The following is a 22,330-nucleotide window of genomic DNA, read 5'->3' on the forward strand; positions in this document are numbered from 1 at the left end:
GTAGTTCGGTGGACAAACGGGCCAGCTGCAGTGTCATTTTCAACAGCAAAACCATGAACTTGATTGAGTGCTAAAAAGGATTGCAAGTTTGCAACAGAATCATAACAAAACCCAAAACCAAATGTAATTACCATAAAAAACAATCCCAAGATTCATACACAAAATAGTTAAATACCCAACAAAGAAATAAAAGTCATTAATGTACGAAGTTACCAAACAAGAAAAACTTCAACTAGAAAAGTGCATCCTAAACTCGCTTAGTTACCGGAACCCATCATATCTCTTAGTAAACCCAACCGAATCTGAGGAGGACAACTAAATAATGCCCTTGCGTCTGCTTGGCTAGCCACCAAGTACCTTAAAGCCCTCCGTATTTCATAAGATTCCAAACCCATCGGCTCCAATGCATTGTAAATTTCTTCACCCGTGTACTCGTGATGATAAACTCTTTCTAGTACTTTATTTCCTTCATAAATAGCATTCGCCACACTACCAACGCTATTCATAATCATAGACGCTAAATCTTCATTGTCTTGTTCAGCTTTCCTTTTTTTGCTCTTACATTTCTTTGCACTTGAAGACTGCTCGGGTAGAGAAGATGTAGGGTTTACCACTTGAATATCATCATCAATATTGTATTCGCTTTCCAGTATTACATCATTTGCAGCACAAAAATCATCCACTTCTTGAACTGTTTCTAGGTTAATGCTGCCATTCATCTGGAATCGAGCAACTCTCTCTTTAGCAGGTTCAGCTTGTGCACCGGATGCCCTGTCCTTTGCAAAAAGTTCTAGTATTTCATTAAAGTTTGATACTTTCTTCGTCTTCAATGCTTCAGCTTTAGACTTCGACTATTTAACAAGATCAAGATAATTAGTTTTATTAACGATTATCTAAATATTCATGTATATAATTAAAGTAATGGTGGGTTTTTTTAACTGCACCCAAACACCAAACTGAGGTGAGCCGAAACCCGATATAACCTGGCCTAAAAACAGCCAACTGAAAAGAACGATAAGCACGAACCCGAGTTAACGATACTATACACAAACGATTACACTACTTTTTATGGTTTTTTTTTGCTTGTGCAATTCTACACCTAAACTGTACTGTTACAATTTTTAAATGATTGCTTTATTATGGAAAAAAAAAACAGAAATCATTACGGGCCAAATTCACCCATTTATCTCTTACAAAATAGCTAAAAAAGATCTATACTTTTGTTTGCTATTTAACACATTATAAAGATCTTATTTAAATTGAAAATATACAAGTACTCATCTTCATGATCAGTCAATACCTATTACGCCCCAACCCGAGAAACCCACCCAAATAATCGAAAACAGAATAAAGAACAACACCACCTCAATTAAAGCTTACCTCTATTAGTCTACCCCAGACTTCATCCTCTGTTTCAATTAATTGAGTAGTTGAATTCCATGAGAATCCACTCAACGACGTTCCACGAAACAAATCGTACCATTGAGAAAAATGGTCTTTTAACGTTTTTAATCGATTTTTCATATGTTTTTTGGAGATCTTCATTTGAAACTTTGTGCTCAACTCCTCAACCATATTGTCATAAGCATTTGAGGTAAAAGTTCAATTAACCCGATTGCCGTTATCCTTTTGCGTTATCATAGCTTGTATGAATGCATTATCCATATTTTCCGTCCACTTTAGTGTTTCCTTCTTTCCAATTGCTTCGTGTTTGCTCATCATAGCTATCTACATGGTAACATAAATATAATTCGACTATGTATATATGTAAATAGTTGCTTTTGCTAAAAAGAATTAATATATGCACACACAAGTAATTAAAAAAGAACCAAATTACCAATTAATTGAAACCATAACAGTCAATACAAAATCAATGCAAAATACTATAATGTACTATTATTAAACTACTTTGACATATCTATTTCATTGTTTGGATGCATCATATAGTTATTCCACATGTGACTTGCAATTGAGTTCCTTAGTTGTTCGTATTCGGTATTTCCCTCACGTATGTTTCTTGTATTTTGGCGATCTTCCTCTTGCGGTCCATCTAACTCCTCTTGCATGACCTCATCTTCAAGATCTTTGTCTCGATCTTCTTCAAGTAAAAAATTGTGTAAAATAAAACCTGCCAAAAAGATGTCAGATTGTGTTTCACAATAGTAGAATGGTTCTGTTGTACTTCTAATGATAGGAAACCTCTTTTTAGGACACCAAATGCTCGTTCAATTGCGTTGCGTAGCGATGCATGACGAAGGTTAAATAGCTCCTTTGCATTTTGAGGGGCACGGGTGGAATACTCTTTCAAATGATACCTAACACCTCTATATGGTGTCATTAAGGTACTTGTATAAGGCAAACCCGCGTCAACTAAACAATATCTACCTATAAACAGGTCGTAATTAGTATTATAATAAACAATTACACATATAGCTAAATTCAGCTTTAAGAAATTACCCGTGGGAATTACTAGTTTGTCATCTCTAGTAAATGCATTCTTTATAATTCTAGAGTCTGATGTTGTACCCTCCCATCCAGTTAGCACGTATGTAAACTTCAAATCAAATGTACAAGCAGCCAGTACATTTATTGTCGGGTATCCCTTACGACCACGATATCTAGGGGCATCCTTAGTAGGTACTCTGACGCGGACGTGTGTTCCATCAATTGCACCGATACAATCCTTAAAAAAAGGATAAAATCTCTTTTTTTTCTTGAATTTCTATCACCTTTAGGTTGTTGAATATATCGACCTTCTAATGATATTATCTCTTGCAAAACTCTATGGAGGCACCGACTGGTAGTTGATGCAGAACGACAGTATAGCCAAGAAGTAAACCGATTTCTCAAATCGTTACCTACAATATGCAAAAAACTTGCAACTTGCTCTTCAACAGATGTGCGTTGAGTAGGTCGAAGTCCATCATCACGCTTTAAGATACCACACAATGTCATAAAAGCTTTCTCACTCATGCGGATAAGGTCACGACATTTGCCACCGTTTAAAAGGTTGTGTAACATCTCTTCTCGTACATATCGCCGATGTACAATTTCATCTCTAGCAGGTAAATTAACACACTTTCTGGTTGGAAGTCTAAGTAGTGCAACGAATGCCACCAATAAGCAAATCAGATGAGCTGTTTGCAATTTTCGGGCTCGCACAAGTTCAACTACCTTGCGTATATGATTATCCATCTATAATAAATCAACATAGATGTGTGGACTATTTAGCATGAGTTGGCTACCATATACAAAGTGTAAGTATATGTAGCTGGTAGTATGCATATTTTAGACTATTTAAACACTGTACTCGACTAGTTGGTGCTAGTATGTTGATCCACTTAGTTAAGAACAGATGCTGAATAAAGTGTAAACTTTGAAGTCCGTCATTAAAACCAACCCTTCCTCCTCGTTTTGTAAATAATAATCACAAATTCTGTAATTATTAATTTTTGTCGTCTAAGTTTCAACCCGAACTTATTTTAATAAATACCTATTTTTATCTAAACTGAAATGCTACTTATTTAAGCAAATTGTTTCAGCTCAAACTCATCTATACCCACCAGCATAATCTGACCTGTCCGTTTTTGCGATTGTAAAATTGATCCTATGTGGCATCCTTTTCAGTTAATATTATGGATTGTTCTATCTCAAAAACTTATCTATGCTAAATGGTTGCAAATAGAGTATTATGCTACAAAAGCATTTCTGATTTTAGTATCATTGACTACACATATAATCTGATACAAACAAATCCTATTAATACCTAATAATAGCCAAAATATAATCATTCTAACCTAGCTTTTATCTTCTTCTTCATTGTTTACCAATTCAAGTGTCTAATATAACAGATAACAAGCAAAATCATAACGAATATGTATCAAATGGTGAAGAAAAATAATAATTGTGTGCCTCTATATGTATAACTACTATCCAAGAAATTTTTACAATGGCATACATGGTGTGAACTGAATTAGGGTTAAAAAAACCCCAATATTAACATTAAATTACAGCTATTATTGTACAAATTGGTATCAAATTAAAACGAAATTGATTCTGGTGTTACCTCAACCTCTGGTGAGAAACACAAATGTCTTCAATTCTCTCTGTTACTTCTTCTGAATGATTGTAGAATTGTGAAGGTTATGATTGAAGGTGGTTAAAGATATGGCGGGTAGTGTGGAGAGAAATTGGCGCCATGTGAAAGATAGGGGTAAACATGGAATGTAAAAATTGAACGTGGTTTTGATTCTTTCCTTCTCTCCAAATCATCCTAATTGGGAAGGAAATTATTTTACTCTTTAAATCTTTCCCTCTCATTCCTCTTCTTTTCTTTCTCTCCACAAAAAAGAACTCTGGAACGCAAACAAAGTCCAATTCCTTCCCAAATCCCTTCTTTCTCTCCATAACTGAATCTCTGGAACACAGCGTTAAAGCACAAACTCAAACAACAATCCATACAATAGCATTCTCTTCAACAACCAGTCAAACAAGAAGAAGAGAAAAATAACGAAGACAATTGCTATTGTATGGATTGTTGTTTGAGTTTGTGCTTTCATTGTGTATTACGCAAACGTGTCAGCGAATGCTGTAAACAAACGTGTTAATATCCAGGTCAACACCGAACCTAAATCCACGTCTGCATACGTGTCAACCGGTTCAGCTAAGTGCGAACTAATATCTCAATCTGGTGCTCGTTATGTTGGAGCAATGACCGAATTTCCACCTATCTCTCCAAAGTAGGGGCTCCCGTTCTCGCTGCCGTTAGCGGATACCGCGGATCCGAGAGATTCAAACTCATCAAACTAGCGTCTCGATCTGGTGCTGGTTAAGTCGACGCAATGAATTCTTATACCGCACATCTACAATATATATATATACACGTATATATATATAAGCCGATAATTATTTAATATACGTAACACGAACAACTTAGAATACCCCCAACTAAAAATAAAACTAATAACAAGCCTAAGCTTAAGCTTAGTGACGACTGATATGTGTTCGAGTGAACACAACTATGGTTGTCAATGGTGACCGGCGGTCAAGACCGTTGGAGTTCGAAGAAATTGAAGAGCCAGATTTGAGATGTCGATAACGAAAGCAGCCAAGAAATTGAAAGTTCGTTTGGAAATGCCAATTTTCCCGAGTAAGCCACTGTAACTGATTGAATATGCCCATAACGAAACCAGCCAATAATTTAAAAGTTCGTTTCGCACTGTCAATTTTTCCAAATAAGTCCTGCTACTGAACGCCCTTTATCGAATTTCCAATAATAATATGTTATTGATAATTAAATAATATTAATATTAATAATAATAATCATAAATAACATTAATAATAACAAAAGAAAAGAAAAGAAATAAAAAAAAAGGAAAAAAAACCATAATAAGACAACACTGGTGGGCTTTTCTAGAAAAACTCACTAACATAACCAGCACCCGTTTGATATAATACAATATAACATAATACAATATAACATAATATAATATAATAATAAAATATTTTATTATATTATACAATACAGTATACGAACGTACCTCTGAACATCTTGCGTCGCCACCTAACCCCGGCATCTGAATATCTGGCGTACATCACGTACCTAATAATAATAATATTTTAGTACTAATAATAATATAAAAATTAATACTTTAATACTAACAACTATATATTTAGAATAAAAATATAATAATATAATAATTAATATTATAATAGTATTTTAATAATATTTTAATAATAATAATAATATAATAATTAATATTTAAATAGTATTTTCAAATTATTATTTTAATAATAATAATAATAGTATTTTAATAGATACAATAATAGTATTTTATTTTATTAACAATAATATTTTCATAACAATATCTTAATCATAATATTAGTATTTTAATAGTAATAATATAATAAAAATTTTAACAACAACGGTAACAGTACGGGATATCTATTTTAAGTTTGGGAGGCCCGGCGAACTAGGGTTTCCATAAAACGGTCGGTGCCTAGACAAATTTAAAAGTAAACCATTCACCAAATCTCTGTCCTAATAACATGTACTAAATAAAGATAAAACAAAACCTGGTTTAACTCCGACTGACCGTTAGCACCGTCCGGCATCTCCTCGTCCGACTCCAGAAACATATATGGTTGTTGGTGTTGGTTGAATGAAGAGGGTGAGGGTTAGGGAAAAAAAAAAAAAAAAAAAAAAAAAAGAGGAAAATAAATGGTGGAGAGGGAGGGGAGGGAGCTGGGCTCCAATAATAAACAAAACCCAATACGCCGCGTATAGGCCTATACGCGGCGTATTAGAGTACGATCCGACAACCCTATGACAGAGCCAGGCTAGGACGTCAAATCGTACCCTAATACGCGGCGTATTCATGGGTGTGGAGGGTGTCCCTAGCAGGACCCAATGAAAATTCATAGAAAAAGGTCAGTATCGTATTCTGTTGCGTAATAATCATCATAACTCTGATCATGATCACCATAAGAACTACTACCACCATCACCACTACGGAAATCTCTACCGCCAAACTTACTAGAGCCATACCGATAGTCAGACGAACTACTTTCAGCATACTCATCAAGCCAGTTTGGTGCTTCTTGTATGACTTCTTTCATAACCTCATAAATCACTTTAGCAACGCATGCATTCTTCACATTAAAAAAAGCTGTAGCCAATCCAGAATTGTCAGCCCGACCGGTCCTCCCAATCCTATGAACATAGTTGTCAATGTAACTCGCAGATCAAAGTTTATCACGTGAGCAACCCGAGGAATATCCAGCCCCCTTGACGCCACATCAGTCGCCACCAAAATTGGAGTAACACCAATTTTGAAAGACCTCAATGCTCTCTCCCTTTCTTGTAATAAAATTGGAGTAACACCAATTTTGTATGATATTAACAAAATTAAATCTTTGTAAAATAATAACTGCAAATTAATCTTACATATTGCACTTTTTCTCTGTAAATCGCAGTAGCAGGGAAACCAGTGCTGCAAAGCCAGCTTTCTAAAGCATCAGCGCTTCGTTTGGTTTCCACAAAGATTAATGTCAATGCATTCTAAAGCAAGAATTAAAGAAAGCAAATTAGAAAACTATTAAACAAAAGATTAACTCGATCACGTCTGTATACCTTTCCAAGATTTCCTTTTGCTTTTTGATCATGAAGAAGATTGCTTAAATAATCATGTTTCTCGTGATCCTCCACAAACACAATCTTTTGTTGGATTAAATCAGTACTCGAGCCAATTCGACCCACAGACAGAAATATGTAATTTTGCAGGAAATCAGACGCCATCCTCTGCAATTAAAACATAATGACATCAAATAACACTCTTTAACTGTATTAAACTTTTAATCAAAGTTTAACATACCTGAATTTCAGTGGGAAAAGTTGCACTGAACAGCAGTGCTTGTCTAGGACCAGAAGGAGGCATGTCCAAACGCTCTAAATCTTTCGGATTTGTGGCTCAAATCCCATGTCCAGCATACGGTCTGCTTCATCTAACGCCAAATACTTGATTTTCCTGAGCGAAATCTTTGATCTTTCAATCATGTCAGTTAATCTTCCCGGAGTAGCAACTAAAATGTCCACACCCCTTTCCAGCATTTTCAACTACATAACCATAATCCGAATAAGATATCCACAATTATGATAAGCATAATAAAAAAATAAGAGTTGTGAACATAATATAATATAACCTGAGGATAGATTGGTTTACCACCATAAGCAACAGCAACATTTACTCCAGTTTGAAAGCAGAATTTCTTGGCTTCTTTAAAGATCTAATAAAATAGCATTCATGAAACAAGATCAAGCCCTGGGGGTAAACGAGCCAAGCCGCTCGTGAGCTACTCGAGATTGGCTCTTTGAAAGCTAGAATCGAACCGAACTTAAAAATAAGCTTTGTTTAACAAACGAGCCAGAGCCCAAGCTTCACTTGTCGAGCTTGAGCCGCTCGTGAGTCTAAACGACCCTATTACTTATATAATTTTTATTTAATATATTAAATATATATTTTTATAGTAATTCTTATTTATACATAAATAAGAATTATCTAATGTTAGGATCAACAAATCCCTCCTGCATTAATAATTAATCATTAAATTAAATGTTCATAAAAAGTTGCATTTATTTATTTTTGTTGTAATAAATAAATAAATAAATGTTGGATAATAAAAATATATATTTACATACGTGTATCTGTGGGGTATGTTTTAAATCATCACCGACGTGGTTTTGTGATCCATGGGCAAAAGATGGTGATGGCCGCCGGTTCTGTTCTTCTAGCGTTTCCGGCTTTGTTCAAACCCTACTTCTGGTTTTCCGATGAGAATGGGTATTTGCTTTGGCTTTGGCTTTCGCTGCCATTGAAACTGTATAAAAATGCACCAAAATATATATATTAAAAACCAGTTATTATTAACTGTTCATCAAATGTGTGGTGCCTATCTCTACACGTCATAGCATTCATCACTTGGTTATGATGCGTTGCATTTGTCTTTCAACTCATGGTTTCCACTTTCCCAACTCTTCATCCTTTCCTGCTCTTTCAAACCCTAAATCAACATCGCTGACGATGGTGTTGCCGGGCTCTGATTCGGAACCCTTGGTGGCGCCGGACGGCGATCCTGTGCTCAGGCGGCCAGCGAAGGTAGTGGTAACTTCAATTTTGGTAGGTTTTTGCCTTTCTTTTGTCCGATTATACCACTAAACGACTCTGTTTACAGGTGGGTTGTCCTTTCACCCAACCTCTTGAGAGCACCAAATCGGTTGTAATCACAGCTACATCTCAATCTTTATCGCCTTATCCCTGACTTGAGGTATCCAACATACTTAACACTAATATTGTTCCATGTAAGCAAGTTTTGATAATCTTTTGGGTTTATGATACGGGTTTTGATTATTTCTCAACAGACTGATTTGGGGTTTGCTTCATTAATAACATGTCTGCCATTGTTAGGTTCCGATTTGGAACCGTTGGCGGTGTCGGAATGGTGGTTGCGAACTATCCGTGGAGGTTGTGTGGATGGTTCAGTGCTCAGGTGGGCGTTTTTATCGTCCTGTCGTTGCCGGGTTCCGATTCGGAATCCTTGGTGGTGGTGGCATCGTAGTGGTAGTTGCCATTTGTGTTTGTTGATTCTGGTATGTCGGTTTGGATGATAACGGCTATGATGATCATGTATCTGAGCCTGTTATGATGACCGTCTATCATTGCGACTTAGCCATGACTTTACGATAGGCTTTTAAGGTCACCCTTTGATCGATTTGTTCTGAGTCTACGATCATGATCGTCTACCGTTGCTAGGTTCCGAGTCAATTCAGAACTGTTGATAGCGAGGAAGTCATGGTGGCCGCTTTCAATATATATATAATTTGTTGTTGAACAATTTTAGCCCGCATATTTTTACTAAACGTCTTCGAGTCGGTTTACTAGATAACGGCAATGATGATAATGTATCTGAGCCTGCCTATGCATATGTTGATAATCTGCTATTGTTGATGTTAATCAACCGCTCTGTAACGCGAGGTCAAAATACTTTTATATCATTTTATCGAGTTATTGTATTTTGTTGTTGCATTGGTTAAAGTTTCCATATTGACGGTAAATAGCATTTTCTCTGGTAAGGTTTTGAATTTATGAAGTTACTATCTACTTTGTTGTGGTTACAGTTACAATAACTTTGATCATGAGGATAACCATCACATTCTCAAAATTTAGGAGTATTTTTTTTATATCAGTGCCATTTATGATTTGATTTTGAACAGCTGACTCGATAAAAATTTGCAGGTTTCCACTAATACTTCCGATTGAAATTGGCAAAACTTGATGCCACTATACTAATAAATAAATAAGTGGATATTTACATACCCAATAACAAATCCGTTTGAATTTATGAAGCTGTCATCTTTCTTTCTTTATATTGTTGACTTGGTTAGATTTTGTTTTGCTAATATAATTGTTGCACCTAATGATGGTTTAATGTCCGTTTGTATATAAAAAATAGTACAACACTAAAAGATCCCGCGGCAGCGCGCGGGTATTGAAACTAGTTGATATATAAAACATATAGCTACTAATACTTGAATATCAAGTATTTTTTTAACAATATTTTATTCTACGTATTTCTATTCCTGAGGGTTAAGAGTGGTATCAGATCCACTCATTTGTCGTTCGGGATGGCGGGACAAACCTCATCAAAGATGGTGAGTCTCAGGTGGGTCCCAGCAGAGCCCAGTTGGACCCGCAAGACTCACATTCAAAAGAGACGTCTGCGCAGAAACCAACTGGATACGCAGGACCCACCATGCTCAGAGACGTGACGTCCTTACGCGCAGTACGCAAGCTGTTCCCGCAGGAAATGCCTCCCAATGGTGAAGTACTCTGCCTGTTCCCGCAGCTGCGGATACAAGCCATCAGGGAAGGCCACCCGCGCAGCAAGGCTACACGCACAAGGCACTTAGCTCTCAATCATTCAGTGTCACCTGAAGGAATGAGCAAAGTCGGGAACAATCCCGCACATAGGCGGGAGGGGGAATACTCCCGCCCAAAAGCCAGTCCGTACGATACGGAAAGATCTTTTGTACTGTACCTGACGAGGTATGGGCAAAAGATCTGACTAAAGATACGACAGCTTATTGACAACAGTATGGCGAGCAGCATGCTCTCATACTGTATGTCACTATTAGCCGCTGCCTACTCACCAACTCCTGTCATACCACGTGCATAGCCGGCAGTTGGTGGAAAAGAAATAGTACACAGCAGGCCTGGTCACTGTCAGCCGCTGCCTACCCACCAACTACCAGCAGGGCACGTGCGTAGGCCACAGTTGGTAGAACAGGAATACTATTCAGCCGGCCACACCTCCTTGGAAACCTACCTTCGGCTATAAATACCCCAAATGGTATGATCATCATATTATCATCATATTATACCTGATATCTGCTCTAGCAATCTCTTAATATACATTTATATTTAAAGAGCAATCTAGTCTGATTCTCACGCCGGAGGGTGGTCACAAGGAGGAACCCCCCCTTCTCAGTGACGAGCTCACGGTGTCTGTTTTGCAGGTTATCAGAAGAACCATCTTTGCCGGGTCTAACCCCTCGTGGGAAACATCTATCTAACCCCCAGGTTACCCGTAATCTGCCCGGGGTCCGGTTAGTGTTTCTTCATTGGCGCCATCCGTGCATAAAAGCTAGAACTTCATTTCTTTTCAGTTTTTTCAAACTTCTGGAAAGATGGTTAAAGAAACTCCGGTAACCACAACCCCAGCTACTGGGGGGAATACCGGCTACACAGTCTTTACAAACACTACCCCGGTTACCCAAGCCGAGGCAAGTGAAGTAAATTTTACGAACACTACCCCAGTTACCCAAGCTGGGGCAAGTGCAGTAAATAATCGCTCACTGGGATTCACCGATACCCAGTTAGAGAAACGAACAAGACTCCCCCGCCAAACACTCGATGAAGTTAAGGCATGGGCGGAGGCACGTCAGAAGGAATTCCAAGCTGAGTTGGACGAACGCTTGCGTTCCGTCCAACAGGCTGACGAATTCGAAGAATACTTGGACGATGACTCGGAGGAATCCGACACCGACGCGAACCCTCGCCATAGGGCAAAAGGGAAGCGTAAGGAAACGGACTCCCAACCAAGAAGGCGTTTTGGGGAAGCCTTCAAACCAAAAAACCCAGGTGGAAGCCCACGTGACTTCTCCAAAACATTTAGACCAACTGTTGCAAATGCGGGAACGTCCAAATTTGCAAGGGACATTGCGGAAGCAATTGCCCCAAAAAGTGCCAAACAGATGTCCAACATCGGCACTTATGATGGTATATCTGATCCAGACGATCATTTGAACAGGTCATAGCGGGGGCAACCGTCAGTAGTTGGACGGAACCTACGTGGTGTTACATGTTCCAAATGACGCTTGTTGGGGCTGCTAGAGCGTGGTTCGATCGTCTACCGGTCAACCACATCTACGACTGGGCAGACTTCCAACAGAAGTTTAGCCAACACTTCAGCCAACAACGAAAGTATACCGAGGAGCAATGGACAATCCTCAAATGCATTAGAGAGGAAGATGAATCTTTGCTAGACTTCATCACTCGCTTCAACTCAAAGAAGCTAAGTCTGGGTAATATCAGCGAAGATCTTGTTCGCGCTGCCTTCATCCAGGGCGCGAACGACCCAGAGCTCATCCGCACCTTAACGGGTAAAGATGGCATGCCATCCACATGGGATGCCATCATGACAGCAGCAAAACGCTTTGCGGAAACGGAGAAGCAACTGGGTAGAGATCTCCCACAGAGCACAAACCTCTACACCCAGAAAACAAGAGAAGACAACGTCCTTACCGCCCGATTAAACAAAAAGCGGAAGCTAGGCATTTGGCAGTCAAGGGTAAACTTTGACACCTCATCCGGCTTGCAACATCGGTTAGGCGGAAGAGATAACGTACAGTCAAACCAGAACTCCAGATGGACACCGCTCACCAAAAGCGTCACCGAGATATTCGCCACTGAGAAGCTCCCATGACCAAAGGCTCCAATAATCCGACATCGTCACAATGCTGATCGGAGCAAATACTGTGACTTTCACAGGACAAAAGGCCACAACACTGAAGAATGCATAGACGTAAAGGACATGGTCGAATCATTTGTCAGAGATGGGACGCTCGCGCACCTCGTGGCGCAATGAACGCTGAGCAGGCTGATGCGTGTAGAACCCCAGCTGGGGAAAACACGAATAAAATTACAGCTTCAATGTGGAGACTACATGCTGCGTAAAGAACGAGATCCCGAACCAGGTGCATATCGGCTCGATGGCACTCCCATCCCAACAACATGGAAGGGAGCTCAATTACACAGTTTGCATGTAGATCAATTCCAAATTTGTAAAGAAAAGGCCCAGAGCCACTTCTAATGGAAATGATTCTCCTTAGAACATCGACGCTGATGATTTCACATTTATACTTTATGAACTATCAACACTGATGCCGGTTTTCACCGCATACATAAGTGTGAAAGTCGTTGCATGGGGAAGGCGGCAAAACCCGTATAAACCCAAAAAACGACAAACCTTCACGCAGGTCAGTTGAAGGGTAAAGTTCAGTCATCCCACTAAATGAAAGTGCCGGTCTATCCGCATGAATCATGATAGAGGAAACTGAACACTAACCTATTAACAACCGCGCGTCGAACGGTTAATTTATTCAACACGGATATGCCGGTTTTCACCGCATAATTACGTGGAAAGTCGTTGCGTGGGGAAGGCGGCAAAACCCGCATAAACCCAAAAAACGGCAAACCTTCACGCAGGTCAGTTGAAGGGTAAAGTTCAGTCATCCCACTAAATGAAAGTGCCGGTCTATCCGCATGAATCATGATAGAGGAAACTGAACACTAACCTATTAACAACCGCGCGTCGAACGGTTAATTTATTCAGCACGGATATGCCGGTTTTCACCGCATAATTACGTGGAAAGTCGTTGCGTGGGGAAGGCGGCAAAACCCGCATAACCCCAAAAAACGGCAAACCTTCACGCAGGTCAGTCATAGGTAAACTTTGGTCAACTAAATGAAAGTGCCGGTCCTAACCGCACAAATCATGAGAGGAAACCGAACCTATTGACAACCGCGCGTCGAACGGCTAACTTATTCAAAACAGAGAATTTCTAACAAAAGGATGAGGAAAACCTACACGCAGGTCAGATATAGGTAAAGTTTAGCCATCCTACTAAGTACAAGTGACGGTCCTACCCGCACAATCACGAAAGAGGAAGCAAAACTTCAACCTATTATCTACCACGTTCAAAGGTTAACTTATCCTAAACACTTAGAAATTTCAAAAAAGATGAGGAAAACCTCCACGCAGGTCAGATGTAGGTAAAGTTTAGCCATCCTACTAAGTGCAAGTGACGGTCCTACCCGCACAATCACGAAAGAGGAAGCAAAACTTCAACCTATTATCTACCACGTTCAAAGGTTAACTTATTCTAAACACTTGGAAAATTGCTAATTTAAACTAAAGTATGCAAGTCATATAACGTTTATAAAGCAAGGAATCCAGTGAAAGTAGCGGTCTTACCCGCACAAAGATTTATATTTCATAATATTCGTTACAAGAATGGCCGGGTAACTACCCGCCTACAAGAATATAAATCTATACAAGCTAAATCTATCCTAGCAGTGGGAAGGGATCTTCAGGATCAAGCTTCAGGGCCACTTCCACTTGGACCAGCACCATCAGTAGAGCGTGGCAGTTCAAGGAAAGCTTTAAGGATAGCTAGCCCATCATCAGCAGCAGCAACTTGGTTCACCTTCTCCACCACCGGATGCGGGAAGGCGGCATACTGATTCACTGTTTGGTCGTAAACAGCTTCAGTATCAACATTATACAAAGAGAAGTTGGAAGGCGGGATGCCTTTCTCAACGAACCCTAGACCAAGCAGGAATCCGGCCTTTTCCCCATCCTCATGAGAAGCGTTGAGGGCTGCGCTCATAGCATCGTCATAAGACGTATCAGCAAAGACCCGATGCACAACCTACAAGAAAATATACAAGTATCAGAACCTTTTCTATTTACAAAGAAAAGCGTAAATACATGAAAAGCATACCTGAGACAACGCTTCTCGAAGAAGCCATTCCTTGGCAACCAGAGCTTCTTGGAGGGCAGCTTGAGCTTCGTTACGGGCGCGTTCGGCTTCACTTTTATTGAGGTTGGCAAGCAACACTTCTTTAGCCGCAGCCTCTTCGACGCCCTTTAGCTTCCGCTCAGTGTGGTCAAGCACCCCCCTCTGGTCCAAGATCTCTTGGAGCTTTTTGGCGTCTTCCATCGCCAAGGCATCATGAGCCTGCTGGAGAGCCTCTAATTTGGCTTTAAGCTCCTCATTCTCCACGCGTAGAGGCTCAGCAACAGCTTCAGCCTTGGTGGCCCTCTCGGTTGCGTTCCTTGCAGTTTCCTTAGCCAGCCGAAGCTGTTCGTTAACAGCTTGGGCAGCCTTGGAACGGGCCTCGAGTCGGGCCTGAACTTCAACCTCGAAGGCCTTGAAGGCCTTCTCCTTTTCCGCAGCCACTGCGGTAAGCTTTACGTTCTCCTCCCGGACAGCCCGCGCCCGAGCTACTTCCTGAAGGCGAGCTGCTTTTAACTTGTCGTTTTCACGACAAAGCAGCTCGACGCGCGGCTGCATCCGGGCCAGGAGAACCCGAAGCTCATTGGTTAGCCTACCCTCCTGGTAGTTAGCCATGGCTTCCCCCAACGCACCACTGGGAGCTGCGTGACGAGCCCACTCCACGCACTCCATGTAACATCTGCCCTGATCCGACCCGACCCAGGTACCCGTTTCCCTTATCCGATCTCTTTCTTTTATGATTTAATATTTATTTATACTTATATTTTACTTTTAATAATAATATATATTTTCCTTCCCGCCTCTTTCTCTCTTTTCCTTCCCGCCTCTTTCTCTCTTTTCCTTCCCGCCGTCCCGTCCCTCTCCTTCTCTCTTTCCGCCTTCTTTTCCCTCTTGTCGCCGTCCCGCCCTTACGCCTTGTTTCCCTCTTTTTCTTCTAACTCTTTGCTTGTCCTTTGTTCCTTCCCGCCTAAGGTTGTCTGCGCAGCTCCACGCGCCAGATCCCTTACAAGGAATCCTGCGTGAAGACCACCTGTTTCAGCGATACGCGAGACGAACTCTTCTCGCAGCGCGCTAAGAATTGTAATTCTTCTCGCAGCGCGCGAAGGACGGTAGTTCTTCCCGCGACGCGCTAAGGAATTGTAGTTCTTCTCGCAGCGCGCTAAGAATCGTAGTTCATCCCTCGACGCGCGAAGAATTATAGTTCTTCCCGCGGCGCGCTAGGAATTTTAGTTCCTCCCGCGGCGCGCTAAGAAATGTGATTCTTCCCGCGGCGCGCTTAGAAATGTAGTTCTTTCCGCGACGCGTTAAGGTTGGTTCTGTCTGCCTTCGCGCTCGCGCTCTCTTGACCTTCTGTGTCTGCCTTCGCGCTCCAGCCTTCTCGCGCTGAACCCTTTGAGTTTTTCTCTGTTTAATCTAGCCGTTGCTTTTGTGTTGTCTTATCTTTTGAGCTGTTGACCTAATCTGCTTTATGTCTGAAAAGCCACTTTTGGCGCAGCATGCGCACCAACCCCATTGGTTGGCAGAAAAAGTGACTGACATAATCTTTTGAGATCTGCTTTTTCCATGCTTGACCAGTACCTTTTTCTGACCTGCCCATGCCTTTTTACTGTTCCCTGTCAGCTTTATCTTGCCTCTGCAGCTGCCATATCTTTCCATATCTTTTGCTTTTGGAATCTTTTGCTTTTTGAGATCTTTTTCCCCTTTTTCTAGGGATTGTGTTCCCTAGGGTTTCCCTATAAATAATAATGTTATTTTCCTAACACTTCACACACAAACACTTATTATCTTTCTCCTCCTTGCTCTCTCTGCCGCCTCCCTCTCTGCCTCCGTCTTCCTCCCTGTTCTGCCCTGCTTTTCCGGTAATATATATTATATATAATAATTTACTTATGCTAACTTATAATCAAGACTTAAAACAGATCGTTAAAACAATAATCTTTAATTATAGGTTAACTTGTGCTTGTTTAAAGTTGGTTCTTGCTTTATCTTACACCGCATCGTTTATCAAGTGAGTAATCTCGTACCTAATCCCTTTTTGCTTTTAATGTTTTGGGATGTTCATGTGTTCATACAAACTTAGAGTCTTAAACTTGTTTATGAGCTTTAGTCGCGCAGTATCCCATGTGTTGAGGACGTTTACTTGGCTGTTTATTTGTATGTGTGTATCATTAACCGCTTTGTTCGGCCTATTCCGCAGTTTTCATGGATCCATTAGATGAACACGGGAGACCTATCGTTTACGGTTTTCTTTGTTTACACTTGCACAGATGTTTTCTCGTTTTTGTGCTCAATTGGGAGCACGGATTGAACTATGAACTATGAGCTATGATCTATTTAGGCTTGATCACAATCTGATTGCACCCTTGTTAAACACCAGACATACACGTGTTGCGCGCAGATTTATTGTTATCTATGTATTGTATTAAACTTGATTTCTCACCAACACGCAAGTGTTTGACGTTTATTTTAACACATGTTCAGGTTTGCAGTAGCTGTTCTGGAGCTTGTGGACACATAGGAAGTTTTCTTTATTTTGGACCTAGATTAAAATGTATCAAGACAAGTTTTTTGCTGTTCGAATATTATGATTATAATATATTGATTTATGATGTTTTATGTTATCTGTGTTTACTCTGCGCGTGCGCGAATGAATGTATTTATTAAATATTGACACCCAATAGTGTCACGAGTAATGAAACAATATGTGGCGCCCCGATGTATAATCCGCCTTTGGTCGGGGTGTTACAGATTGGTATCAGAGCTCGTTGACTTTAGGATAGGTGGTTTGACGTAACGGCCTAGAATACCTAAGAGTCCCTTCTCGCGCATGAGAGAAATCTCATGTTTGCGCGCTTATTGTTAATTACTCGTTGTTTATGAATATGCTCGCGCTTGCGCAGTATATGATTTTATGTTTTATTCCGCGATATTTCGATTTTTGATTGAATTTCGATTTTTATTGATTTTACTTACATATTCGTTTGTTGGGTTTGAAAATCCGAAAAGTCATGGTGATACATGAATAGTTGATTTTCAATTTCCATTTACGATTATGTTCTGAGGTTGGAGACTTGAAAAGTCATGGTGATACATGAATTGTCAACCTCCAATACTCATTTTCTTGTATATTTTATATTGAAGATTGAAAAGTCATGGTGATACATGAATCGTCAATCTCCAATACTCGTTTACTCGTATATTTTAAATTGGGAATTCGGAAAGTCATGGTGATACATGAATTGTCGATTCTTGATTCGAATTTGCTACCTTTATTAAGTCTGCATTTAGGGTCATTTATTTTACTTTAACTTTTGACAGTAACTGACACCGCGAAACCATGCTTTATAAGATTAAAACTTTGCGCTAAAATCAAGATATTAACTAAAATTAAAACTTTTATAGAATGCCTCCGCTATCTCGCCGATTTCAGAGAAGAGAAGCCTCGCGCATGCGTAGACAGCAACGTTCCCAGGAAATGGCCGCCGCGATAGCCCAAGCCTTGAGCCAAAACAATACCTCCAGTTATAACATTAAATCCTTCAACGCGGGTAACCCTCCAAAGTTCACAGGACTTGAAGGAGCCACCGTGATGCTCCAGTGGCTTGAGAAAATAGAAAACACTTTCCTTCACACCCAATGCCCCTCAGACAGACGAACCCTGTATGCTTCCAGTGTCCTGGAATCTAGAGCGCTTACATGGTGGAATGGAGTAGCTCATGCGCGTGGCGCAGAAGCTGCTTCCAGCATGCTCTGGGAGGAATTTAAGGAAATTCTGACGCGAGAATTCTGCCCTCCCAACGAAGTTAAGCGCCTGGAGGAAGAATTCTGGAACTTGAAGCAATACAGCGGTGAAGCGCGCGAGTACGCGACGCGCTTCCATGAACTAAGTTTGCTTGTCCCTCACCTTGTTACCCCTTCCCGCCGAGCCATAGAGAAATTCCTTGGGGGTCTCCCCATGGAAATTCAAGATTCTGTATGGGCCAGAAACCCAGTAACCCTCTCTGACGCCATCGAGTTGGCCGCTGTGCTCAGCGACAACCATGTCAGAGCAGGAACCCTGTTCCTGCGGGGAACAGAAAAGACCAAACTCACCAAGACTGCCCCTGAACCAACAGAAACCAAACCAGAACCCTCAAACCGTAACAACCTCAAGCGCAGGCGCAAGGCCTATGCGCTTACCAACCCGCCCATTGTCCAGCAACCCATTTATCAACCTCCAGTTTATGCGCCTAACCCACTGTCAACCTACCCAACACCCCCTGTAGTCCACAACTATGCCTTAACCAATCCAGCACTCCCTGCTCCGCCACTTAAGAAACCTTACACAGGAAATCAACCCTTTTGCCCAACCTGTAGACTTCACCACCCAACCCAAACCCCGTGTCGACAATGTAACCGATGTGGCCGCGTTGGTCACTCTGCTGAATACTGTAGAGTCCCTCTCGCCAATCCAATTGCGCCAACACCACCAGTCTACCCGCAGAACCCACAACCAACCTACCAAAACCCACGACCCAGAACGTGCTTTAACTGCGGCGATCCCAGTCATTTCCGGAACGCGTGCCCGAGACTACAAGTTCAGATTACGCAGGCGAATCCGGTGAACCAGATTTCAAACCAAGTGACGCGTGGACGAGCTTTTAACATAACCGCGCACCAAGCGCAAGCGAATAATGACGTAGTTAATGGTACATTTTTGCTTAACGGATTTTATGCTTCTGTACTTTTTGATACTGGCGCCGATCGAAGTTTTATTTCTCGCGCGTTTGAACAGAAGCTTGCGCGACCGCGCAACGATTTAAAAGAAAATTTTTCAGTTGAATTGGCTAACGGTGAAACTGTTTTAATTAACTCTGTGATTAAAGATTGCACGCTTAACCTTAACGAAAACGATTTTCTGATCGACCTCATCCCCATGCCTCTTGGAAGCTTTGATGTTATTATTGGTATGGACTGGCTTTCGCATAATCGCGCCGAAGTTATTTGTGCCAAGAAGTTGATTCGCATTCCTCGAGAAAATGGTGATCTTCACATCTACGGCGAAAAACCCTCCAGTGGTCTTAAACTTATGTCTTGCGCCGAAGCCCGAAGACTCATGCGGAAGAAGTGTGTTGTATTCCTAGCCCATGTGGTTAAACCTGCTGAAGAAAAGAAGCTTCGCGATATCCCTGTTGCGCGTGATTTCCCTGAAGTTTTTCCTGATGATCTTCCTGGTATCCCTCCCGCTCGTGAAGTCGAGTTTCGTATTGATCTTGTCCCTGGTGCTTCCCCCGTAGCTAAATCTCCTTACCGTCTTGCGCCCGCTGAGATGCAAGAATTGGCAAGCCAACTTCAAGAGTTGACTGCTAAAGGATTCATTCGCCCTAGCTCTTCGCCCTGGGGTGCTCCGGTGTTGTTCGTTAAAAAGAAAGATGGATCGTTTCGCATGTGTATTGATTACCGCGAGTTGAACAAACTCACCATTAAGAACCGGTATCCCTTACCGCGTATTGACGACCTCTTTGATCAACTCCAAGGTGCCTCTTGTTTCTCGAAGATTGATCTCCGCTCTGGCTATCACCAGTTGCGCATCCGCGATGAAGATGTTCCGAAGACTGCTTTTCGAACTCGTTATGGCCATTTTGAATTCTCGGTCATGTCCTTCGGTTTAACCAACGCACCCGCCGTTTTCATGGATCTAATGAATCGGGTGTGTAGGCCTTTCTTGGATAAATTCGTGATCGTGTTTATCGATGATGTTCTGGTGTATTCTAAGACCAGGGCCGAGCATGAGCAACATCTCCGGTTGGTGTTGCAGAAGCTTCGAACTGAGCAACTCTATGCTAAGCTTTCCAAGTGTGAATTCTGGTCTGATGAAGTACAGTTTCTTGGTCATGTTGTAAACAAGATGGGTATTCATGTCGACCCATCCAAGATTGAAGCAATCAAGAACTGGATTACGCCATCCTCTCCTTCCGAGATCCGTTCCTTTCTGGGCTTAGCTGGTTATTACCGGCGCTTCATTTCGAACTTCTCGAATATCGCTTTGCCTTTAACAGCTCTAACGCACAAAGGTAAACCGTATATTTGGGGCTCGAAGCAAGAAGAAGCCTTTCTGACGCTCAAGCGATTGTTGTGTGAAGCTCCTGTTCTTGCGCTACCTGAGGGTAATGATGATTTTGTCGTGTACTGCGATGCCTCTAACCAAGGTCTCGGTTGTGTTCTTATGCAACGAGGCAAGGTTATCGCTTACGCATCAAGGCAACTTAAGGTTCATGAAAAGAATTATACAACTCACGATCTCGAACTTGGTGCAGTTGTATTTGCCTTGAAAATCTGGAGACACTACCTTTATGGTACTAAGTGTATCCTTTACACTGACCATAAAAGCCTTCAGCATATCTTTGATCAAAAGGAACTTAACATGAGGCAACGCCGATGGAACGAACTCATCAGCGATTACGATTGTGAGATCCGGTATCATCCTGGTAAGGCTAATGTGGTAGCCGATGCGCTCAGCCGAAAACCCTGCCAGCTTAACTGTATCTTGCCGCGCACCCAGCTTCACTTCGCGCCGATTCAAAGCAACCTTGAATCGCGTATTCGTGACGCGCAGCGCGCATCCATCAGTAATGGTAACCTTCGCGCCGAGTTAGCGTGTGGCGCGGAAGCGCACTTTGTCCCTAATCTGAGTGGAATTCTTTGCTATCTCAATCGCATCTGGATCCCCTTTGATGAGAATCTTCGCGCTGATATCCTGTGTGAAGCGCACAAATCTCGGTATTCTATTCATCCTGGCGCTGATAAGATGTACAAGGATTTGCGCATTACTTATTGGTGGCCCGGTATGAAGAAGGATATTGCTGTGTTCGTAGCTAGATGCCTGACTTGTTCTAAAGTAAAAGCTGAACACCAACGCCCATCTGGTTTGCTCGAACAACCAGAAATTCCTACGTGGAAATGGGAATGTGTAGCGATGGACTTTATTACCAAGTTACCTTTGACAGCAAGCAAACATGATAGCATTTGGGTAATAGTGGATCGTTTGACTAAGTCTGCTCACTTTCTGCCCATTCGTGAAAACTACCGTGTTGAGCAACTCGCGCAGCTTTATGTCAAGGAAATTGTCTGCCGCCATGGTACTCCTTTGAGCATCATATCCGATCGCGATGGCCGTTTTATATCTCGCTTTTGGAAATCTCTCCAATCTGCGCTAGGAACTCGCTTGGACATGAGTACGGCATATCATCCCCAGACTGACGGTCAGTCTGAGCGAACTATTCAGACTCTTGAGGATATGCTCCGATCTTGTGCTCTTGATTTTGGAGGTAATTGGGATTCACATCTGCCTTTGATTGAGTTCTCTTATAATAACAGCTATCATTCCAGTATCGGTATGGCCCCATTTGAAGCACTTTACGGTCGTAAGTGCCGCTCCCCGATTTGTTGGAGCGAAGTGGGTGAAACTCAAATCACAGGACCCGAACTTGTTCAAGAGACAACCGATAAAATCGCCAAGATCCGTGATCATCTGCTGACTGCCAGAAGCCGACAGAAGAGTTACGCACATCGTAGGCGAAAGCCTCTCGAATTTCAAGTTGGTGATCTTGTTCTCCTCAAAGTGTCGCCTTGGAAAGGTGTTGTCCGCTTTGGGAAGAAGGGTAAGCTTGCTCCTCGTTATGTTGGTCCATTCAAGATTCTCGCGCGTGTGGGAAA

At 41.5% G+C, this 22,330-nt stretch overlaps 1 protein-coding gene and 1 pseudogene across 1 annotated transcript; both read right to left on the reverse strand.

Moving 5' to 3' along the window:
• Positions 1 to 257: 257 nt before the first annotated feature.
• Positions 258 to 1,590, reverse strand: LOC143622061 (uncharacterized). The gene is made up of 2 exons (XM_077093306.1): positions 1,381 to 1,590; positions 258 to 851 (listed from the first exon to the last, which is right to left on the reverse strand). Exons 1-2 carry the CDS (start codon positions 1,573 to 1,575, stop codon positions 258 to 260), a joined length of 789 nt encoding a protein of 262 aa, XP_076949421.1. The 5' UTR covers positions 1,576 to 1,590.
• Positions 1,591 to 6,417: 4,827 nt separating this feature from the next.
• The window catches only part of LOC143622110 (DEAD-box ATP-dependent RNA helicase 37-like), a 32,460-nt pseudogene continuing 16,547 nt past the window's right edge, over positions 6,418 to 22,330 (reverse strand).

Source organism: Bidens hawaiensis, unplaced genomic scaffold (assembly GCF_021521415.1).
Source record: "Bidens hawaiensis isolate Kalapana, Puna unplaced genomic scaffold, B.hawaiensis_p1.1 tig00003022_1, whole genome shotgun sequence".
Lineage (NCBI taxonomy): Eukaryota > Viridiplantae > Streptophyta > Magnoliopsida > Asterales > Asteraceae > Bidens > Bidens hawaiensis.

Coding starts and splice junctions, on each gene's coding strand:
- LOC143622061 (XM_077093306.1), bottom strand. CDS start 1,575: ATGGTTGAGGAGTTGAGCACAAAGTTTCAAATGAAGATCTCCAAAAAA. Junction 852..1,380: donor TCTGGGGTAGACTAATAGAG/GTAAGCTTTAAT, acceptor CTTGTTAAATAG/TCGAAGTCTAAAGCTGAAGC.